This window comes from Astyanax mexicanus, chromosome 1, assembly GCF_023375975.1.
Source record: "Astyanax mexicanus isolate ESR-SI-001 chromosome 1, AstMex3_surface, whole genome shotgun sequence".
Classification (NCBI taxonomy): domain Eukaryota; kingdom Metazoa; phylum Chordata; class Actinopteri; order Characiformes; family Acestrorhamphidae; genus Astyanax; species Astyanax mexicanus.
In genome coordinates this window covers 30816216-30835819 of record NC_064408.1, presented here as the reverse complement: position 1 = coordinate 30835819, position 19604 = coordinate 30816216, and the positions used below count along the sequence as shown (strand labels likewise).

Below are 19604 nucleotides of genomic sequence, written 5' to 3'. Positions count from 1 at the left end.
AGCACTCCACACTGAACCCCTCTGCAGCTTATGCATTTACTGAAACTCTTTAGTTACACGTCAGTCGATTACTGAAATGATCTTTTGCTGCAGCTCTAAACACAGATTATGAGTCATGTTTCATCAGCTGTGAACAGCTTCACTCCACCGATAGGCATCTCTTACTGTTTAGAAGAAAGAAACGCAATAAGACGCATGGAAAATGAATAGGTTTGCTGAAGCTTGGCACTGTTCATGTGTATCAATTAGCTTTGACTCCAGCTGATCACATGGACAAATATAGCCCCCACACTGTCGGTCCACCCACAGTACAAACCTGTTTCATGGTTAATTTAGCAGATTTTCTACAGCCACGGAGAAAAAGCACCAGTTTGTGATTGTGCGACAGCAATTTTCAGAGCTGGCGAGGCAAAACCCTACCCAACTCCAACAATCAGGAACAACTGAAGATCTGCAGTGTTGGCACCCTCCCAGACAGCCTTTATATTGACCCTAATATACAAACCCTAATTACAAACAATAACACAGACCCTATCCAAAGCATATATTGTGTTTATTGTGTTAAGTTGTGGTATTTGGTGTCTTAGTGTTGGGCGGCATGACCAAAAAAAAAAAAAAAAATACCACAGTATTTTTCAAGATTCTGGCGGTTTCACGGTATATCACAGCATCTTTATTATTAATTTTGTCTGAGCTGTAGGTTAATTGCGCAATTCCAGTCCTCTATTACTGAGAGAATAGATGTGAAAGCTTTGGTTGTTTGCTGTTGTTTTTAGTCGGATAAAAACCCTCATACAGTGAGGCAGGCAGGACGGAGGAGCATTTAACTCCACAGAGCTGACCTACCGTCACTGTGTTAGCTTGTTATGCTAATTGCCTATTGTTAGCTAGCGAGCTGTATATGCTTCTTAGAAAGTGCTGTTCTACGCGGTGCTTGTAGTGCCTCTAGTGTCATGGCTGTATGCGAAAAAAGCATATCGGAGGGGAAATTAAAAGCACTAATTTGTCTATATTTAAATTCTAAGAAATTGATTAATAACTGATTGATTTTTTTTTTAAGTAATCTTTAGGAGTGTAACGGTACAGAAAATTCACATGGTTCAGTACGTTTTCGGTACAGTTGGTAGAAAATAAAAAAAGGCTGGGCATTCTGAAGAGCCTCACCTTTAATAACTTCATAATAAAAATGTAACTATAATCATGTATTGTTTTACACTCCTCTGTATGTTTATACAAATTTACAGTAGGCTCCAAACTAAACAAAAAACAAAAAAACAATGTGCTTTGAAAATACTTCAGTAATGGCTTGGGACCTGTCTGATTTCACATCTAGAGGCTGCTTACAAGCAGTGGGGATGAGTAGTTGGGTTTAAGTAATTTTTTTTAATTAGTTCTGGTAATTGGTAGGTCATGATGATACAGACGAATATGCGTTAGCATATTAAGTTCAATTTATACTTCTGGGTAGTCCTTTTGTGGACGATATATCATCCCAGAAATCATTGCTGTCATTTTAAAACCATTTAAATTCCAGTGACAAAATGATAATACTATAGAATAACAAGGCAATTATACAAATTTAAATAGAATAGCATTTTAAATATTCATAGTTTGGAAAATATATATACATTTTTTCTACACCTAGTGCACTGTGTGTATGGAGTAGGGCTGCCACAAACGATTATTTTTATAGTCGACTAATCACCGATTATTTTTTATGATTAGTCGACTAATCGGATCATACGTTAATTGAATATAAAACACAGTTTATCACAATAGAATGCAGCTGCTATTATACAACCAACATTAGATTTCAGCTATATGCTAACTAAAAATAAAAACAATTAAAATCATAGTTCATTAAACCTTTAATGAAATATGCAGCTTGTTGTAACAGACAATTATTTTACTGTTTAGCATAAAGTGTAAACAACTGTGTAAAATAAGGATAAGGCACTGGCATTTATGAAACATCTCAACCGTGAGGTTGTTTGAACTATTATGAAAAAAAGTATATTAATAAAAAATGCCTCTCTGTCCAGATATTGTGTACATTACCGTACACAGGGCAGCGGTCTGCACAGATCTGATTGGCAGAGGAGAGCGTTTGGTGATTTTACACCACACATGACTGATCTGTGAGTTTACTGCACCGAAAAGCACTGAAAACAGAAGCCACTGTCAGAATGAAATCCTTCTCTGTAGTTTATCGGTTTGGGACGGCATTTGTGACAAAGTCTGGGTCCGGATCCGGATCGCGGTCCGCCTATTAGTGACCTCTGTTTTAAAGCTATCAAGATGAGTAAGTTAAGTACTAAGTTAACGCTCTGTTTACGCTAATTTTAGCAGCTAAATAGCAATTTAGCTTCTTCGTCATTTAATCAGCCACAACATGCCTCCTTTTCAGGTGCTCGTGCATCGCGGTTGTGCTGCCGAGGAAGGCAAGTTCTTCATTGCAGATATTGCATTGCACGCGTTTCACTTTTATTTTCTTGGTGATCCCACACTTTTGAGTTCTGTAGCCATGAAACCAGAGCCTGTCTGTATAATGTCCTGAGATGTCGTCCACTACCTACCCCGGTTTCCACTACTGCGCATGTGCGTCCAGGACAGAAAGGCAGTCGCAGCAGTTTGGAGAGAAAAACAAAGAAAAAAAAAATGACTAATCGACTATTAAATTAGTCGTCGACTATTTTAATAGTCGACATAATCGTGACTAGTCGACTAATCGTGGCAGCCCTAGTATGGAGTCACTTATCTTCAGTTATTGAAAAATTTGTCATTTAGCATAACTGGCTAAAATACTTTTCACTGATATATATGTGAACAAACATTCAAATTAACACAATAGAGGATTTCTCAATTATCAAATATTATTGAGGTACATATTATTGTGACAGGCCTACTTCTGGGTTGAACATACGCTGTAGCCTATGCGTATCTAGTGAGGGTGCGCTAGGCAGGTAATGTGTGGGCGGAAACGCAAGGCCCGACGGGCCAATCACAACTGTGGCTGTCCGCGTTGCACGAAGTGTTGTTAGCTTATTTCAGAGGGAACCCACAGTATCACACACAGTAGATTTAAAAGCAGCAGACGTGTCCTCGAGCTCCTGTGTGTCACTGTCCAGTTCGCTTTCCTGTCGCCACTCTCAGCTTTTGTGCTAAACTTCTCAGGGTAAAAGTTCTCAGACTAAAAGTAGCGAGTTGCTGATAGCAACAGTGCTACAGCTACACTTTCCGGGTGCAACACTCCTGTTAGTTTCGCATTATGTTGATTGGTTTCACAAGTCCCCTATAAACTGCCTGCACCGTGTATTCTGCTTACGTGAACCGAAGCGTGACGTTTCGTAAAGAACACACGCACCATTACACCACTAGTATTCATTAACGGGGCTGGTATCTAGACAAGCAAAAGATCTAGTAGCGAGTTTAAGTCTGAACAAGATATCCACGGTTCGCCTTTACTTTGTCCTGTTCTGTGTTAAACAGGAGCATGACAAGAACATTACTGCAGTCTAAACACACTCTGCAGAAAATGCCGTACATAAACCAGAGACGACGGCGACTCCACCATCTATGGCCATTTCCCTCTGTGTGTTTACCTCACCGTGTGAGTCACCACAAGCGCTCTAATCTAATCGCAGTGACTGAAACTCCGCCAGTCAGGCCAGACAGAAGCTCAGGCAGCCAACAGGGATGACAGCTGCTGAGCTCGTCTCTACGTAGCTGGGGTGAAACAGGAAGAATTAGTTCTTTTGCTTGGTGGAGGGTGTGGTGAGGTGTTCGCCCTGGAGGGGGGAGATAATCCCTGCTTTAATGAGAACCACAACACACACACAAACACACACACACAAACACAAAATAAGCCACATTAAAGACCCCAAATGTGCCTCTTTAGCCATGTCTCCATGCTGTTACAACAGAGATAACAGAGGAGGATCAGCAGCACACATTTGATACCAGGATCTTTACACTCCAACAGTACAGTCATTTGTAGAGAGAGATGTGGAAGAGAAGTGGGATGTGCTTAATGCCCAAATACAGAAAAGCACTGCGATCACAGAGTGTTCCTAAAACATTCTCAGAAGCTAAATGACACTAAGATTTCTTGGAATAAATCACCACACACCAAACAACAGCCACGACTGCAAAAATATTTATGGGGCTACAAAACATTACAAGACCTTTCTCTCATACTGAGAAAGATGGAGTATGTTTTTTAAGCTTTAAAGCTGAATTCTAGCTGTAGAACTGAGTCTTCTCCAAGTGCCTTATTCTGTGTCCCATTACTGAGAATCGGCTAATAACAGGACTCATCACACACACAGTGAAACACACAGTGAACCACACTGAATGCATTAGAAAACACTTCTAATTCAAGTGAGATATTCTAGGCTACTGGCATAAAACAGAATTCCTGTTGATCTGACTGATCTTCAAACTGATATTCACCTTTAGAACAACAGCATTTAGGGGACAGAGCATCTTCCCAACGTCTTATTTAAGATGCCTTAAATGTCTGATTAGAAAGAAACCTATAGTGGAAATATTCTGCTCTACCAGCAGGAAACCACACTCCTTCCTTTGGTTATAAACCAGAACTGAAAAGGGAAGGTCAATGTGTTCTTTTTTTTTTTTTTGAAGGAAATAGGTGCTGAATAGTCAGTGAGGTCAGCCAGACTAGATTATAAGATATTAATCACACTGTGTTGACCAAGTTTAAAACTGTTTTTGACAACTTTAAATAAAGCTGATTTCAATAAAATAAATAAGCTTAGAATGTATATTTATATAAGCAGTGCAGTAAACAAACATAATAGTGATTTTACTCATTTATACCAGTAAACACATGACTACATGACTTTAAGCATCATTATAACCCTAGTTTCCAGTTGTGGCGAGTCAGAGTGAAAGTCGTGTAGTAGTGTAGGATGGGCTGAGACTCAATTTTTAGCCTCAAAATTCCATTCAACTTCAGTCGCAAAAAAATATATATATGTTTGATATTTTGTATCCTGATTTTAGGTGAAATCCGATAGTGTAAACTCTTCACCAACTTGACTCTGAATCAAATCTATCAGCAGCCAGTTTATCTATAACAAAATACAAACAGTGGGTTACATAAAAAAGTAATTACAGACCTTTTTTTATTTTAATCAATTTTTTTGATCCAAGATATAACATTAGCACTACTGCAGCCGTGGTGCGCTACTGATGCAATATTTGTAGCCGCTTAGTGTTTTGCTTCCCTCCATTTCTTTATGTAATGTGTCTCCCAATCCACTACTTTACCCAACAAGATTTTTTGTGGCCACGAATACATTCATGGGCATTGTGTCTATAGTAAACTCGTGGAGTAATAACATAACATTAAATTTTGATAAATTATTGACTTGTATCTTTTCCACACGATTCCAATCCTTTAAAAATCATATGATCCTTCCTAATTTACAATCACATGATCAAATCAGGGACATCTCTACGTAAGAGCTGTATCATTTTTTTGAAAATTTCAGATCGCCTATGATCAATGTCAGCTGACAGTCAGCATTAAGGAACCCAGAAGAGATGGAAACAAAAAAAAACCCTACATTTAACATTTAATCATATCACTTACATCATCACAGTGCATCAATGGCAATTTTACCTACTTGACAAGTCTTTTTTTTTTCCATTTTATTCATTTCAGTTTGAACATACTGGAACATGTGCACTATTTAACAGCATAGGACTCGTACCAGTCCCAGCTCTTTCTATAAAAAATCAGTTAAAGAAGGTCTTACCTTGGCTTTGCCGGTGCTCTGCAGGATGTGCACCAAAGCGCAGGCCATTTCCTCCTTGTTCTTGACGCTGATGGCTGGTTCCAGCACGGAGCAGAGCAGCATGTAGTTGTTTGTGGTGTATTCAGCAAACTCTTTGTACATCTCCATGGGCAGAATGTTCATGCTCTGGTAGCGGGCCTTGATGCGGATCATGGGGCCCGCCGTCTTCCCTTTGCTTGGGTTGGGCGTGCTGACTGGGTACCACTTTTCAACCAGCTGCCTGCTAGTCACAGTCTCTACCGGGATGCTCACCAGTCCCACGTAATTGTTCTTGTCCTTTTTCTTCTTCTTTTCCGAGTCCCTGTAGAGGTGAACAGTGATGTTCTGGACGGCGGGTAGATTAGAGAACTCAAAGTGTTCCCCCCAGAAGATATTGTCCGCCTTGAGCTTGCAGGTGGTGCGGGCGTAGAGGGAGTCGTCCAGGCACAGCTCGCAGAAGTATTTCTTTTTGGCCGGCAGGTCTTTCGCTTCGATGACCCACAGCCGGAGCATGTTTTCCACCCGCCGACTGTTGTCCTGGAGACAGAAGAGGAAACAGGGTGAGGTCGGAGGATCACCGGAGCATGAGGGTAGGGCAGTAAAAGATCATCGCCGGATGAGCGCAGAATCTAAAACGGCCGCTGATGCAGATACAGCTGCCCGTTTGCGATTAAATCACCTTCCGTTTCAGGTCATCTGTTCCTGCTGGTAATTAAATGCTTTCTGCTGTACATCATTTCATCCCCTCTATTATAAAGGCTTTGGGGGGAAGAAGTCATAAATATGGCATGACATCATTCGGCAGTTAAAGTCAAAGTCATTCACCGCTGCATTGTGAAAAAGATTGCTTGAAAAGGAAATGAAGATGGAAAGCTGGCATTCCAAGATGAGGTCATACTGTGATGGACTCCCAGTCAGCGAACCTGGAACCACCTACTCTAGAGCTGATCAAAATTCACACTTACTCAACATCTGAGAGTTACGGTTGAGTTTAGCATTTTAGCAGGTGGTGAAACACCTCACTAGTGCTGGACAATATGACCTTAAATCAAGATCACAAATAACTGGTAACTGTATCTCTTTAATGAGTAGTGAATAATTATTTTAATGAGCAACAGATGCAGCATTTTTCTTTGGCACAAGCCAGGTGCTCAAGTTGCTCAGCTACATGCTCCTCCATGCCGCAGACTGGATGGGGCAGAGTCAAATGGTTATACACACACAAACACACAAAAAGTAAGTTTTTAAGAGGACAGTATTGATTTTTGATTAACTACTCAGGTCCACAAGCGTACTACACATTCTTGAATGTGTAGAACTGAAATGTTTATGGATTGAACCATCTAGAGGTGCCCAAACCACAGTACATTTTTTTTTGTTAAATGTTAAACGAACCAGAATACGTTTTATACTTTAGATTGCTATAAGTACTGTATTTATCTTTGAGGAAAGATCTGCACACTCTTGGTATTTTAATCTCAGTGTCTTCATGAGGGAGAGTCACCTGGAATAGTTTTCTCAGTGTCTTAATGGAAGGAGTTCCTGGAGGTGCTGAACAATATTTGCTGCTTTTCACCCATCTTAATTGTTTAGGGGATTGTGAAGGACAAACCATTATTTTTTTGTTTACTGTGTAATTCCATATGTGTCCCTTAATAATTAATCATGTATTTTATATTAATATTCTCTCATTTTACTAGTAAACAGCTGCAGTTACACTACATGATTTTTAGCATGATTGTAACTCAAGTTTCCAGGTGTGTTCTCTCACACTTAAGTTCATTACAACTAGTGCTTTGCGATATGATGATAAATATTGTGGGGACGATAGAAAAGTGTCAATTATTCATGCAAATATATAAAGTAGGCTACAATGAAATGTATTGGCATGGTCACTTTGCATAAACTCGTTTTATATAAGTGATAATACAAGTAATTTTAACAAAAAAAAAGCTTCATAATGTGGTTTTGCAACATGGCACTGCTTTACGTTATTTGACGGACACTTTAAAAAATGTTAATTGAGTTTATTTTGATAACTCAATTTAAATACCTGTTTAATTTAGAAAAAAATAGCTACTGCGCCTACCTCACCTGTTTTCATTTGATACATGTATATTGATGCACTAAAAGGTAGTAATTCTTATTTGTGAAAGTCTGATTTAATGTCACTTTGAAATAAAGTTGGAAAAAAGTAAGCAATGAATATTTTGTCATATTTTTCGAAGAATAACTAAAAAAAAAACATACTCAAATGTGGTATAGCATGATATATATCGTTATCGTGGCATTAAAAAAAATCCATATTGTGATATGATTTTCAACACTCATCACACACACGGTAAACTAATTATGCAGACAGTAGCAGATTTCAGTACCAGTAACTGACGACTGAACTATAATGTGCTCCTTTTCAAACTTCCAGCATCAGCCTGCGAGAGCCGCTTGTTTACAGCCAGTCATTCTGAAACCTTATGGCAAGGCACACCCTAGAAACCTATCAGGCAATTAAAATTTACAACTTGAATGATGGAGGGATCCTCACCACATCCTGAGACAAGCTGCAAGAGAGGCAAACAAATAACCCATTGACAGACACAACCAACCCCCTCTCTCACGCTCTCTTTCTTTCTCTCGCTCTCTCTTTCTCTCTTTTTATTTTTTAAAGAACTAATTAGTTGTTAATTTGTTAAATAATAAAAGATGAGGGTGGGGTGAGCTGTCTTACTGCCATCATTTCTTGGCGGGCTTTAAGGAGCCATATGTTTTGTGGCTCCCATGTCTGAGCAATGGTTTAATTAAAGAGAAGAAGGGAGGAAAAAAAAACAAACACCTGCCCTCATTTCAAGCACTCGGAAAACTTTCCACTCCCGCCATGTTTCCCTGCATGAACTGTATGTACATCCTGATAAAACTGGGATCAGCCAATCGCAGGCAGGTCAGGTGTGACAGCATCTCTCTACAGTGACAGGGGTAAGCACAGCTTCGTGGAGGGGACTTTTACCTTGTTTGGGTGGACGGCTCGCCTCAGGTTCTCCATCCATTTGTCTCTTTCGGCGGACGAGCGACATGAGAAACACTTGCTGCCAGTTGAGGTGCTCACCTGCAGTGAAACGTATGGGTGTTAGTTTTATGTTGGTCAGATTTATTACCAACATTTCAGTTTATAACAGTGTAATCATTAAACTCCTAGGACCTGGCGTTTTGGGTTGACTAGACCACAACACTAAATTTTGCTCTATAAGGGCCTGGTGTCCACTTATAAGGTCATTATTAGTGGTGGCAGAAGGGATTAACAAAATACAGTTTTAATTTTGTTCAGAAATTTAAATGAACAGTAAATATGATAGTATGATCGATAGATCGATAGACAGACAGACAGACAGACAGACAGATAGATACTTTATTGATCCCAGAGGGGGAAACTGGGTTTTTTATAGACAGATAAATGTTTTATTTTTTTATTTGTAACGTCTTTGTGTTAAAACAGCACTTTAAATGAGCCATATTGCACAAATAGCACAATTGTTGTTTCTACTTTTGTTTTCCACTCATTAAAAATCTGCTCAAAATAAAGGTTTTGCACATCATTACTATTTGCAACTTAATTGTGTTCTGTGGAAATATAAAACCGAAGTCCTCATATGTGGACATAATTTTTTCTCAGAAACTACAAAAAAGATAATTCTTTGTTTTTATACTAATCAGGTGCCAATTAGTAGTTAAGTATGCAGTGGAAGGTAAACGCACAAAGGTTGCTTATACACTTCCATTTCTTTTTAAATCAGAACTGCCTTTAACTCAACTTTTTTTTTGAGAGTTTACAGAGTTTGAAGAGTTTACTCAGTCACTTGGAGATTTCTTCAAAAACTGAAGCTGACATCTTATTTCACTGAATGTTCTCACAGTCTGCCCTCACGTCCTCTCCTTTGCCTTCTAGCTTCATGTAACAAATGCAGCACATCACTGTGAGAACTTGCTACTAATACAGAGGTTAAAAACTTTTCCCAAAATTACTGAAATGTTATTATTTTGACTTTATGTTTATAGCACACAATAAGAAGCCAATATACTTAATCAAAAGTGTCTGCTGGACTTCATTTCATTTGTTAATATACATCCATTCCTGCACTTCAGGCCTGCTGCAAAAAAAGCTGAGACAGAGGCAATAAAAAGGCTAGCAGATCATTATATCATAATTGTGTTACTCAAGTATCATCCACATAAGGCTTACCCTGCGTTCACACTCAACTAACATTTTGGCTGTGTTTGTGGTAATACTGTACCAGATGCAACACAAAAGTACATGCCTAAACAATATTTACTATTATAAAATACATTTCCCTTATAGTAGGTGCAAGAAAACCCAATACTCAATCTAAATGGGTGTGTTTACCTCAAAGCAGAAGTCCTGTCCCAGGATGGAGCTGTGTACGGGCTTGATAAGGACCTCCTCCTCCATGCTGAGGTCCAGAGCTTCCACTGCACTACTTGGACTAAGCAATGACTCGTGAGAGCGTGATTCTTTCAGTCTCGGCATCAGATGAGATCTAAGAACAAAGAGAGAGAGACACATGAGTGAAGGTTTACAACAAATAGACAAGAATTAGCCTTTAGATAAAAAAAAAAAAAACTGCCATGTTTAAATCTTGATATTTATTTATTTGGCATAAATAGGTAACATTAGGGGTGGGAGGAAGGAATATTTGATTCTTAATTGCATCTCGATTTGGACGTGGATGATTCTAAATAAAAAAAAATCGATTCAGACCTGCCAACATGTACACATTTTGATCTCCTAGTCAGCTTGTACGATTCCATGTTCTAAAGTATGCACATAACTTGATCTCGCTTTTTCCTCATGTTCTCCCAAAATTAGTCTGTGTTATTGTGTACACCGCTGCTTGCACTACCTATCAAGCCATCCGCTGCTTTCCTCCACTTCCTTTTCCCCCAAACTATCAAAACTGTCACTGTGCTGAAGACTCTCAGCCCCCTCTCTCTCACACACACACGCACACAGTAGATGGCACAAATATGGAGCTACACTTAATTTAGTTGAATTCTTCCATTAAAGCATAATAAGCAAACCTGCCCTGAGATTTGAGGTACGTTTAGTTTTTTTATTTCGGTTTTTGCCAAAACATATACACACATAAAGAACAGAAAATAAAGAAAAGAGAAAAAAAAAGAAAAAAAAAAATCACATCCTCTATCTTGCATTTAAACAATCTCTTTAAACAACCGAAAAGGTATAGGCTGAAGCTTTAGCTTTAATATATTTTATAATACATTAAAAAAAGCTCTATTATATACTTTTCATAATACTTTTATTTATACGCAGATCAAACACAGATCAGCCACAACATTAAAACCAGCTCCATATTTTTTCCACATTACACTGGCATTTGGTTTCTACTTTCCTTGTAGCTGGTTTTAACAATACCCTAACAATATTAATTCTAGATTCTTCATTAATCATTTGATTAATTGATCTTTATTAATCATTAGATTGTTTCAGTAAATAGAAATAAAGTAAAAGAGTTTATTAAATAGCAGGATTCATTGTGGATCATTACAGATACTTTCATTAAAAGTACCAAGTGGTCATGCAATGAGGAAAAATAAATTGTGTATAGAAGAAAAAGATGAATCATGATGCATCAATAATCGTATCATAAGATGAGCCTAGAGATTCCCACTTCTAGGTAACAATCAGTAAAAATATGCTTAATTGTTTCCTACTTTAAAGATAACTGTATTTAACACAGTATATGAAACAAGCACTACAGACAACTTCATTTGACTATTTAAAAACTTAAAAACGTAATATGGTTCAAGCTTAGTTTGTGGTGATTAGCATTTTGCACAATGCAAACCCCACAGCTATATGGTTCTCTGTTAGGCCAGAACAAACCTAAAGAAGCTAACTTCAGACATCAAGCACATTTGAGCTGAGAGGCTGCAAACACAGACAAAGTGGAAATTAAGTCAATCAGATTTTGGGTCGAGTCATCACTTAAAATGTGGTTAAGCTAAAGAGAAATTAAACATCATATAATGCAACACCTGAAATAGATGTGCAGAAAGTCTAATCATTCCTGTAGGCAAATTGTTCCCATTACCTGGAGCAGCCATCAAGAACTTAGATTACCTTTCCAGAGTTCTAATTAACTATTTATGAGTCCAGCTAAATGTAATTCTCCACTGAGACAGCACAGCTGTGCAAGCTACAGTTTAATGAAAGGTGGTGATAGATGTGTCTATGATACTTCACAATTCATGTTCAAGAAAGTGAAGGGTAAACGGGCTCTTAATTAGAGGAACTCAAAGCAAATGATGTATACACATATGTTTGCCAGGCTCTATGCAGATTTCTAAAAAGTTTTACCTGTGCTTTATCAAGGTAAAGTGTCTAGAACTACTGTTACTTTCACTCGTTTAAATTACGTACTGTATCTGAATACGTCTAAACTAGCCATGTTTTATCATGCTAATTAGTTTAGAATTATTTAAAACATTATGTGTCTACTAACTGTATAGTTACAAATTATCAATCCATCAGTCTCAAGGTATACATGATTCATTATTACAGATGGGTTACTGTAGTACAGCTTCTGTAATTAGACAAAGTTCAACTTTTTCCATTGAAGTAATAACAGTTATAGAAGTTAAATAGTACTACAGTATATATCACTAGCTGTAACAGCATTTTCAACATGAACTGTTTTAAGTTACACCCATTATTGACACAGCTGTTCAAATTAGTGCTGGGAAGTTAATCAAATTAATTTGATTAATCAATTACTGTTTTTGTAAAAATGCATGATAAATATTGTACATATTTACATACAGACCCTGCCAGAGGGAATTGCTTGTTATTGTTTAAAAAGTAGCCAAATTAAATTAATTAATTTAGGTTTACTCCCTTAAAAATAAAATCATCTGTAAATATAAAAAAAAATAAAACTTGTCAACAGAACTACAAAATAGCCCGTGAAGAGAAGTACTGGCAAAAGAATAACACACTGACATATTGGCACCATGCTTAATGCCAGGTGTGGGCTAGATGGGTATCGAGGCCCCCAGTATTGAGCTGTGAAGCAGTGGAACTGTGTTCTCTGGAACTATGAATTATTTCGCTCCATCCAGTAATTTTTGATGAGTTGGGAGAAGCTTGGGATGAGGAAGGGTGGTGATCTTCCTACATACTGACCTCACTAAGAACTTGGGGTTAAACTACATTTAGCTTTAAATGGGAAACCTCTATTCAAACGACTAATACTGCTGCCAGATCTAGAGAAAAACCATCTAGTGAACATTACTCCTCTGCATACTTACTCCTACAAAAGCAGGATGTATGTGCAGGTGTCCCGATTACTTTTGTCCATATAAATGTACTTTCCTTTAGTTTCCACATCCTTATGCAAGTGAATTATCTTCTATGTAATTTTCTATTCTCCCTAATAGGGGTGTGTCATATCGTATAGTATGCAATAATATCGCCAACATTTTTAAATATTGTGAACGATATTATACCCTGAAATATTAAAATATAGTGCCATATCACCAACCCCTAACTATCACATCAGGGTTCTACTTTTTACTGTTTTTAGCGAAAGAAAAATTCATACTGTTCTTATTTCCCATTATATATCTACTAGAGAAAGATTATATCTGTCCACTATCATTTATTTTACTTTAATCCTGGATATATGGAGATATATAGAGTTCATTATTAGTATTGTGACATTCTCGATCATTGCCTTCTGTTACAAATCTGGTAAAATTACTGTATTTATTTTTAATATCTCAGTTAGGGGTGTGCCTATACTATTATTAATATTGTATGCAATAATTCCATTTTATTGTTATTTTGTTGCAGTTGTGTATTCTTAAAATATATATTTTTATTTACTTATTTATTTTTGTCATATCATCAAGAGTATCGTTATCGCGAAAATATCATGACATATCGTGATATTATTTTAGGACCATATCGCCCACCCCTATTCCCTAAGAAATATAGGTTTGTAGCTAATAGGAAGAGAAGCCGGTTTGCACAAGTTGGCATAATTGTGTTGCAATAGTTTCCTGACAGCTTTTTGGGTCATAAAGTCATGAAGCAGCACATTTCAGGTGCTCACTTTGGAAAATTCTTTCAGCAGTAAACATGTACAGTTGTTTACTGCCTGATGGTACTGTTCACAAGAACCAGCAAGAACTGTAACAAGCTAATTAGGGCTTTCTCCCAAGAGCAAATTATCTCCTAATCTAAGCCCAGAAAAGCTGCAAATCATATGCATGGCCTCAGCACAGAATGAGGGGATAAGTATGGGGATAAGAAGAAAGGTAGAACAGTAAAGGAGACTATATTATTAATCATGCACTGTCTGAGCACTGCTGTCATTTTAATTCAACATGCACAGCATTTATAATATGCTGCAACACGGTCGTAACGAGCATGTCATTGGGGACTTGTGTTAAATAATGTTATATGAAATAGTTATGGCTGTAATCTGAGCCTTAATAAGAAAGTGGATCTGTGATCATCTATACTGCATCTGTGCAACACCAACTTTCACATTAAATACACTTCTAACTTAGGGTTTTTAATGATGAAGTTGGGCACAGCTCCGCACTATATTTCAGAATTATGATGTATCTGATGGTCACAGCCACCAATTTAGTACACAGCCACAAATGATTAATCCACCCCATGTGTATTTAAGGTGGCCACAGGCTACAGGGTGGGGGCACTGTGGGAACTCACTCACTGGTGAGGTCATGCACTAAAAAGAAAAGATACTAGGGGTGGGTGATATGGCTCTAAAATAATATCACGATATTTCAGGGTATTTTTGGGATAATGATATACTTGGTGATATAGGAAAACAGAAAAATAATTCATTCATTTCAGGAATATAGTATAATATTATAACAGAATAATCATAATGTGGCAAAATAAATAATATAGCATAAAATAATATAATGCAGCAAAAATATTGCAGAATATTTAGTGCATGCATATAAACTGCAAACTAAAACAATTATACAATAAATACACTTAAAGCTTCACAGTAAATAATAGACTTTTAACACAGAACATCCCTATTATCACGATATGGATTTTTAATATTGTGATGTTTCTGTGTCACGATAAATTGTATACGATATAATATTGCCCACCCCTAGACGATACCAAATAAAAAAATAAAAATAACTAAAACAAACAAGAATAAAAAAAAAGCTCACCTCTTCAAAACGTGCTTTTAAAATCAAAATAAATTCAGTTCACTGTATGTTCTCAGGTTTGAAGCTTTATCTTCTAAATGTAAAAGGACTAAAAGTCTACTTGGATGGCTATAAGATCAAACACAAGAGAACTAAGAACAGAATTAGGCTTTTTTTATCATTCCCAACACCAGTTGTTTGACTTAGGCTCTTTCATCTCATCGGACAGATGTTTTCATTGTTTATACTGGTGTCTGTTAGTCAGCAGCAGCTGCACTGTGCTTCTCATAGTTGGTAAAACTGTAGAAAATAAGCAAATTCTGGTTTAGAACCACAGAAAAATCCCACAGGAAAAAATCCCACAGGAAAAAATATTTAATTTTTGTCATCTAACCGCAGTCATTCTCTTCTAAATGTTTCTAATCGAGCTTCCATACCACCCGGCAGACTGAGAGCTTTAACATGTATTGAAACTAAAACAAGGCAGTCAGATGTTAAAAGGGTGTAAATAGTGATTGTTTACATTAAGTATGTTTATTTAAAAGCATTATGTGTGTATATATTATATATTATGTGTGCACTAAATGTTGTCTGCTGTGTATTCAATTTTTGGTGCATGGCTATATGATATGTACATATTTATCTAGACTTTAATTGCTAGTTTAGCAACAGCAATGATACAGACACCTATAACGTATTAATGTAATAAGCATGTTCTCCGTTAGACCATTTGTCACAGAATGGCCATATAGTGAAAGTGCAGCTGGTTTAACAAAAATACACAAAAATACAAAAGAAGGAAATTAAATTGTGAAGGCTTTTTAGATGAAAGCAACAATTTACTCACGTCTTTATCTGTATAGCAGATGAATACCCTACTTTAAATGCTGGGCTTCATAGAAAGAGAGACAGAGAGAGAGAGAGAGAGAGAGAGAGAGAGAAACAAGTGTCTATTGAGTGATAGAGCCTCAGATCTGCAGCCATCCATACACACACATACAGACAGACACACACACACACACACACCTCCTGGAACTGGACAAAAGTGAATTTGGTGAAGGCACCTATCCAGACCCGCTTCAGACGCTCACATGAGCGCACACACACGCACACGCACTAGAATATCTACCTCTGATGTGAAATTCTCAACTTTTCCAACATCACCTTAACAGTTGCTTGTTTTTTTTTTGTTTGTTTTTTACCCTCCCCTCTCTCTCCCTCTCTCGCTCTTCCTCAAAGACTTCCAGAGCATACTCCTGAGATGCAGCCTGTCTCTCAAGCACTGAAACCTAAAAGACTAAAGAAACAAGTAACTGTGTGTGTGAGAATGTGTGTGTGTGTGTGTTGCCCACTGGCTAAGGCAGACTAAAAGAGTGATCGGAGCAAAGGGGTTTTCTGGATTGATCCATGTTCGCAGTGTCTACTGGGAGTTGGAGTATCGAGCCCTGTGCTCCATAAGACACGTCGGGTTTCCGGAAGAGAAAACAATTCATTTTCCTTCCTTTCACACTGACAGCAAGACCACTGGGAATGCTCATCAAAGAGAAGTCCATATGAAAGGATGGTCCTTGCAAACAGTACAAGAAAGAGAGAGAAAGAGAGAGACAGAGAGAGAGAGAGAGAGAGAGAGAGAGAATGAGAGAGAGAGAAAGACGGACAAGCATTCTGTCCAAGCCAACATCAATCACGTGTGTGTATGACAACAGGATATGAAAGTTTCCCCGCTACACCCAAAGAATTGTATTTTTCATCTCTCAGGTGAGACTCCACTACGGAAGGAAGTCTGATGAAGTTAACTGAGGCGCTAAATTCTATCAGAAACACAAAGCAGTGGGATTTCATCGTTTTTGGTCCCTCATGCCCTTCAAAACACCTTAGCGTAAAAAACTGGAAAAAAAAGCAGGAGCTCCAGATGTCTATAAAAGAGACAGAGACAGAGAACATTTCAGAGATGTATTGATAGAGATCAGGACAAGATCAGCTGCCATGGAAACAAAAATAACACTACAATACTGTAGACGCCCTTTAGCATTAGTTTGTAAAATGCAGCAATCTGCTAGATATTTTGTGTTCCGCACTCTCTTAAAAAAAAGGTTCTTTCCTAGAAATCTTTGCTGGTGGTCCTATACAGAACCATGACAACTATGAAACAACTTTTCATAGACACTTTGCATAGATCTGAAACCTTTTAAATGCAGTTGAACAATTTTTCAATAAAAAAAAAAAAAACTTTTGGGCGGCACGGTGGCTTAGTAGTTAGCACATTTGCCTCCCAGCTAGGGTTGCAACGGTATGAGATTTTCACGGTATGATAACCGTCTCAGAAAATACCGCGGTATCACGGTTATCACGGTATCACAGTTTGTTACATATATTATTAAACTGACCCTTAAAGAAATTACAACTAAGGTTTTTTGTTCAATTAACTATTTATTGTAGAAACCTGGAACAACTATATAGATAATGTCTCCTTAAAAAAATAAACTGTACACCATTAGGTGAAGGAAACCAGGTTTTTCCACTACTCTTAAGGGCATTAAGGGTGTATATATATATATAAAAAAAATATATATATATATATATATATATATATATATATATATATATATATATATATATACACACACACACACACACGTGTCACACATTACACGTCCTCTAAGAAGTAAAGATCCTGTGTTTAAAATATTCAGTACAATTATTTAAGTTTAAATTATTTAATATCTGATAAACTGAGCCTGGGTCAGTGTCTGATCAACAACTGTTGTAAACGTCCGTTTTACTGCCAAGTTGGTATATAACCAGATACTGCAGAAAGAGGGGATTTATTTCTGACATGATCCTCACAATAGAGATTTCTATTTTAAGGATTTCACACCGAGTCTGGTTTTAACACATGAAAAACAGACACGTCAGAATTTGAAAATGAACGCATGTAAATGAATGGCGTCTTTCACATCCAGTCCGGCGAGCACCTTTACACGGACACGTGAATCCGTCGTAGCACGCACTTCACGCCTGTACCTGCGTGCCCAAATTTCGGATAACGCTTACCGCATGGGTTGTGCACGACTACAAAGAGGTTTTATTTATGTTCAGATTAAAATTATAAACTAAACACATACTTTGTGTGCGTTCGGCGGGTCTCTGAAATAGTCCCACACTGCTGATTTTAGTTTAGCCTTTTTTTAGGCGGACGGAGATTTGTTTAGTCTGATGCACTTTCTGCTGTTCTCACCGCTGTGTGCTGAGTAGCTGAAGCGGAGCAGAGTTGCGCATGCGCGGGTGAGTTTCTCCGCTGGCTTGCGTTTTACCGGTAATAAGCAAACACACACGGTATGATAACCGTGCATTTTAATACCATGGTATACCGTGAAACCGGTTACCGCTGCAACCCTACTCCCAGCATTGGGTTCTTTGGTTTAACTCCCTATCTGATTGGAGTTTTCATGTTCTCTTTATGTCTGTGTGGGTTCTCTCTGGGGACTCTTCCCAAAGTCCGAAACAAATTGGATACTCCTGAAGGTGGACGGTTGTTTTCGGTTGAGAGTATGCTGAGTGTAAATGGTTGTGTGTAAAACGTGCTTGTAATGTCTCCTTGGGTGTCTACAGAGGTGCTATATAAGAGTAACTTTACTCACACACACTTTGTCATGATTTTCAGAATTCCGCTGCTTCTTCTGAATGTATGCGATGAATGCTCTGTAAGCCGTTTTTGTAAAAACAAAAATGCTTTGTTGCTCCTGTTTCAGGCTGTTGTAGTTCAGTGGAGGAGTGGGCAGGGAAGAACAACAAAATTTTGGCTCTTACTTATAAATATGACATGTAAACGTAATTGCCTCTGATAGGCTAACAGCACTGTGATGCTTTCTCCACGAATCTGCAGTGGTCGGTCACAAGCCAAGGTGGGTGGTGCCATAGATTCCTAATTTACGGGTTGAGGTCAGTCTGGCTGCTTTTCCTGATTTACTTGTTTTTCTGTCTATTTTCTTTTTTACTGGCTTATAGTGGTAGAAGAACATTTTCACGTGCAGCATGCATATGAAACTGGGAGTGCCCAACTGCATTCTAAAAAGAGAAAATTCTAAATCGTTTCTAGCTAAATGACACCTGTAAAAAAGATTAACTTCAGGACTAATGACCCCAAAACCACAGCCTAATTTAATCTCAGGTAATGTAATGAATTGGAACATAATCTTTTTTTTATAAAAAATCTGAGGGAAGTTGTACTATAATAAATGTTTCTAAAAATGCTTGATACACCGAGACCTCCAGAATTTGTTGGCAATGAACTAGGAAACTTGGGAAAGTAATTAATGTAACTGTTTTAACCCTAGTCTAAACCTGCTTCACTGTAAAGCCAAGCTTTACCAGCACTCTGGAACCTCCAGACAGTCCAGATGTTTACTCCCACATGAACACATATCACAACACACAGAGAGAGACAGAGCAAAAACGTGGACTGTCTGTCTGAGAGTCCCTGGTGACTGGATTGAGAAGCGCAGCTCTAATGCACATACATATTGCGCAAAAGGTTCTTAGGTATGCATAACCAATGTGTTACACAAC

General features: G+C 37.8%; 1 protein-coding gene across 7 annotated transcripts in view; it reads right to left on the bottom strand.

Annotated features, from left to right (window-relative positions):
- The window catches only part of dab2ipb (DAB2 interacting protein b), a 238384-nt gene that overhangs the window by 48801 nt on the left and 169979 nt on the right, over positions 1-19604 (bottom strand). For 6 of the 7 annotated variants that reach the window (XM_007260387.4, XM_007260389.4, XM_007260386.4 and 3 more), the window contains 3 exons: positions 10198-10351; positions 8806-8904; positions 5784-6338 (listed from right to left, as the gene is read on the bottom strand). In XM_007260387.4, coding sequence (XP_007260449.1) covers positions 5784-6338; positions 8806-8904; positions 10198-10351 — 808 coding nt within the window. The remainder of the gene's footprint in view (positions 1-5783; positions 6339-8805; positions 8905-10197; positions 10352-19604) is intronic. The other variant, XM_022665295.2, reaches the window with a different exon arrangement.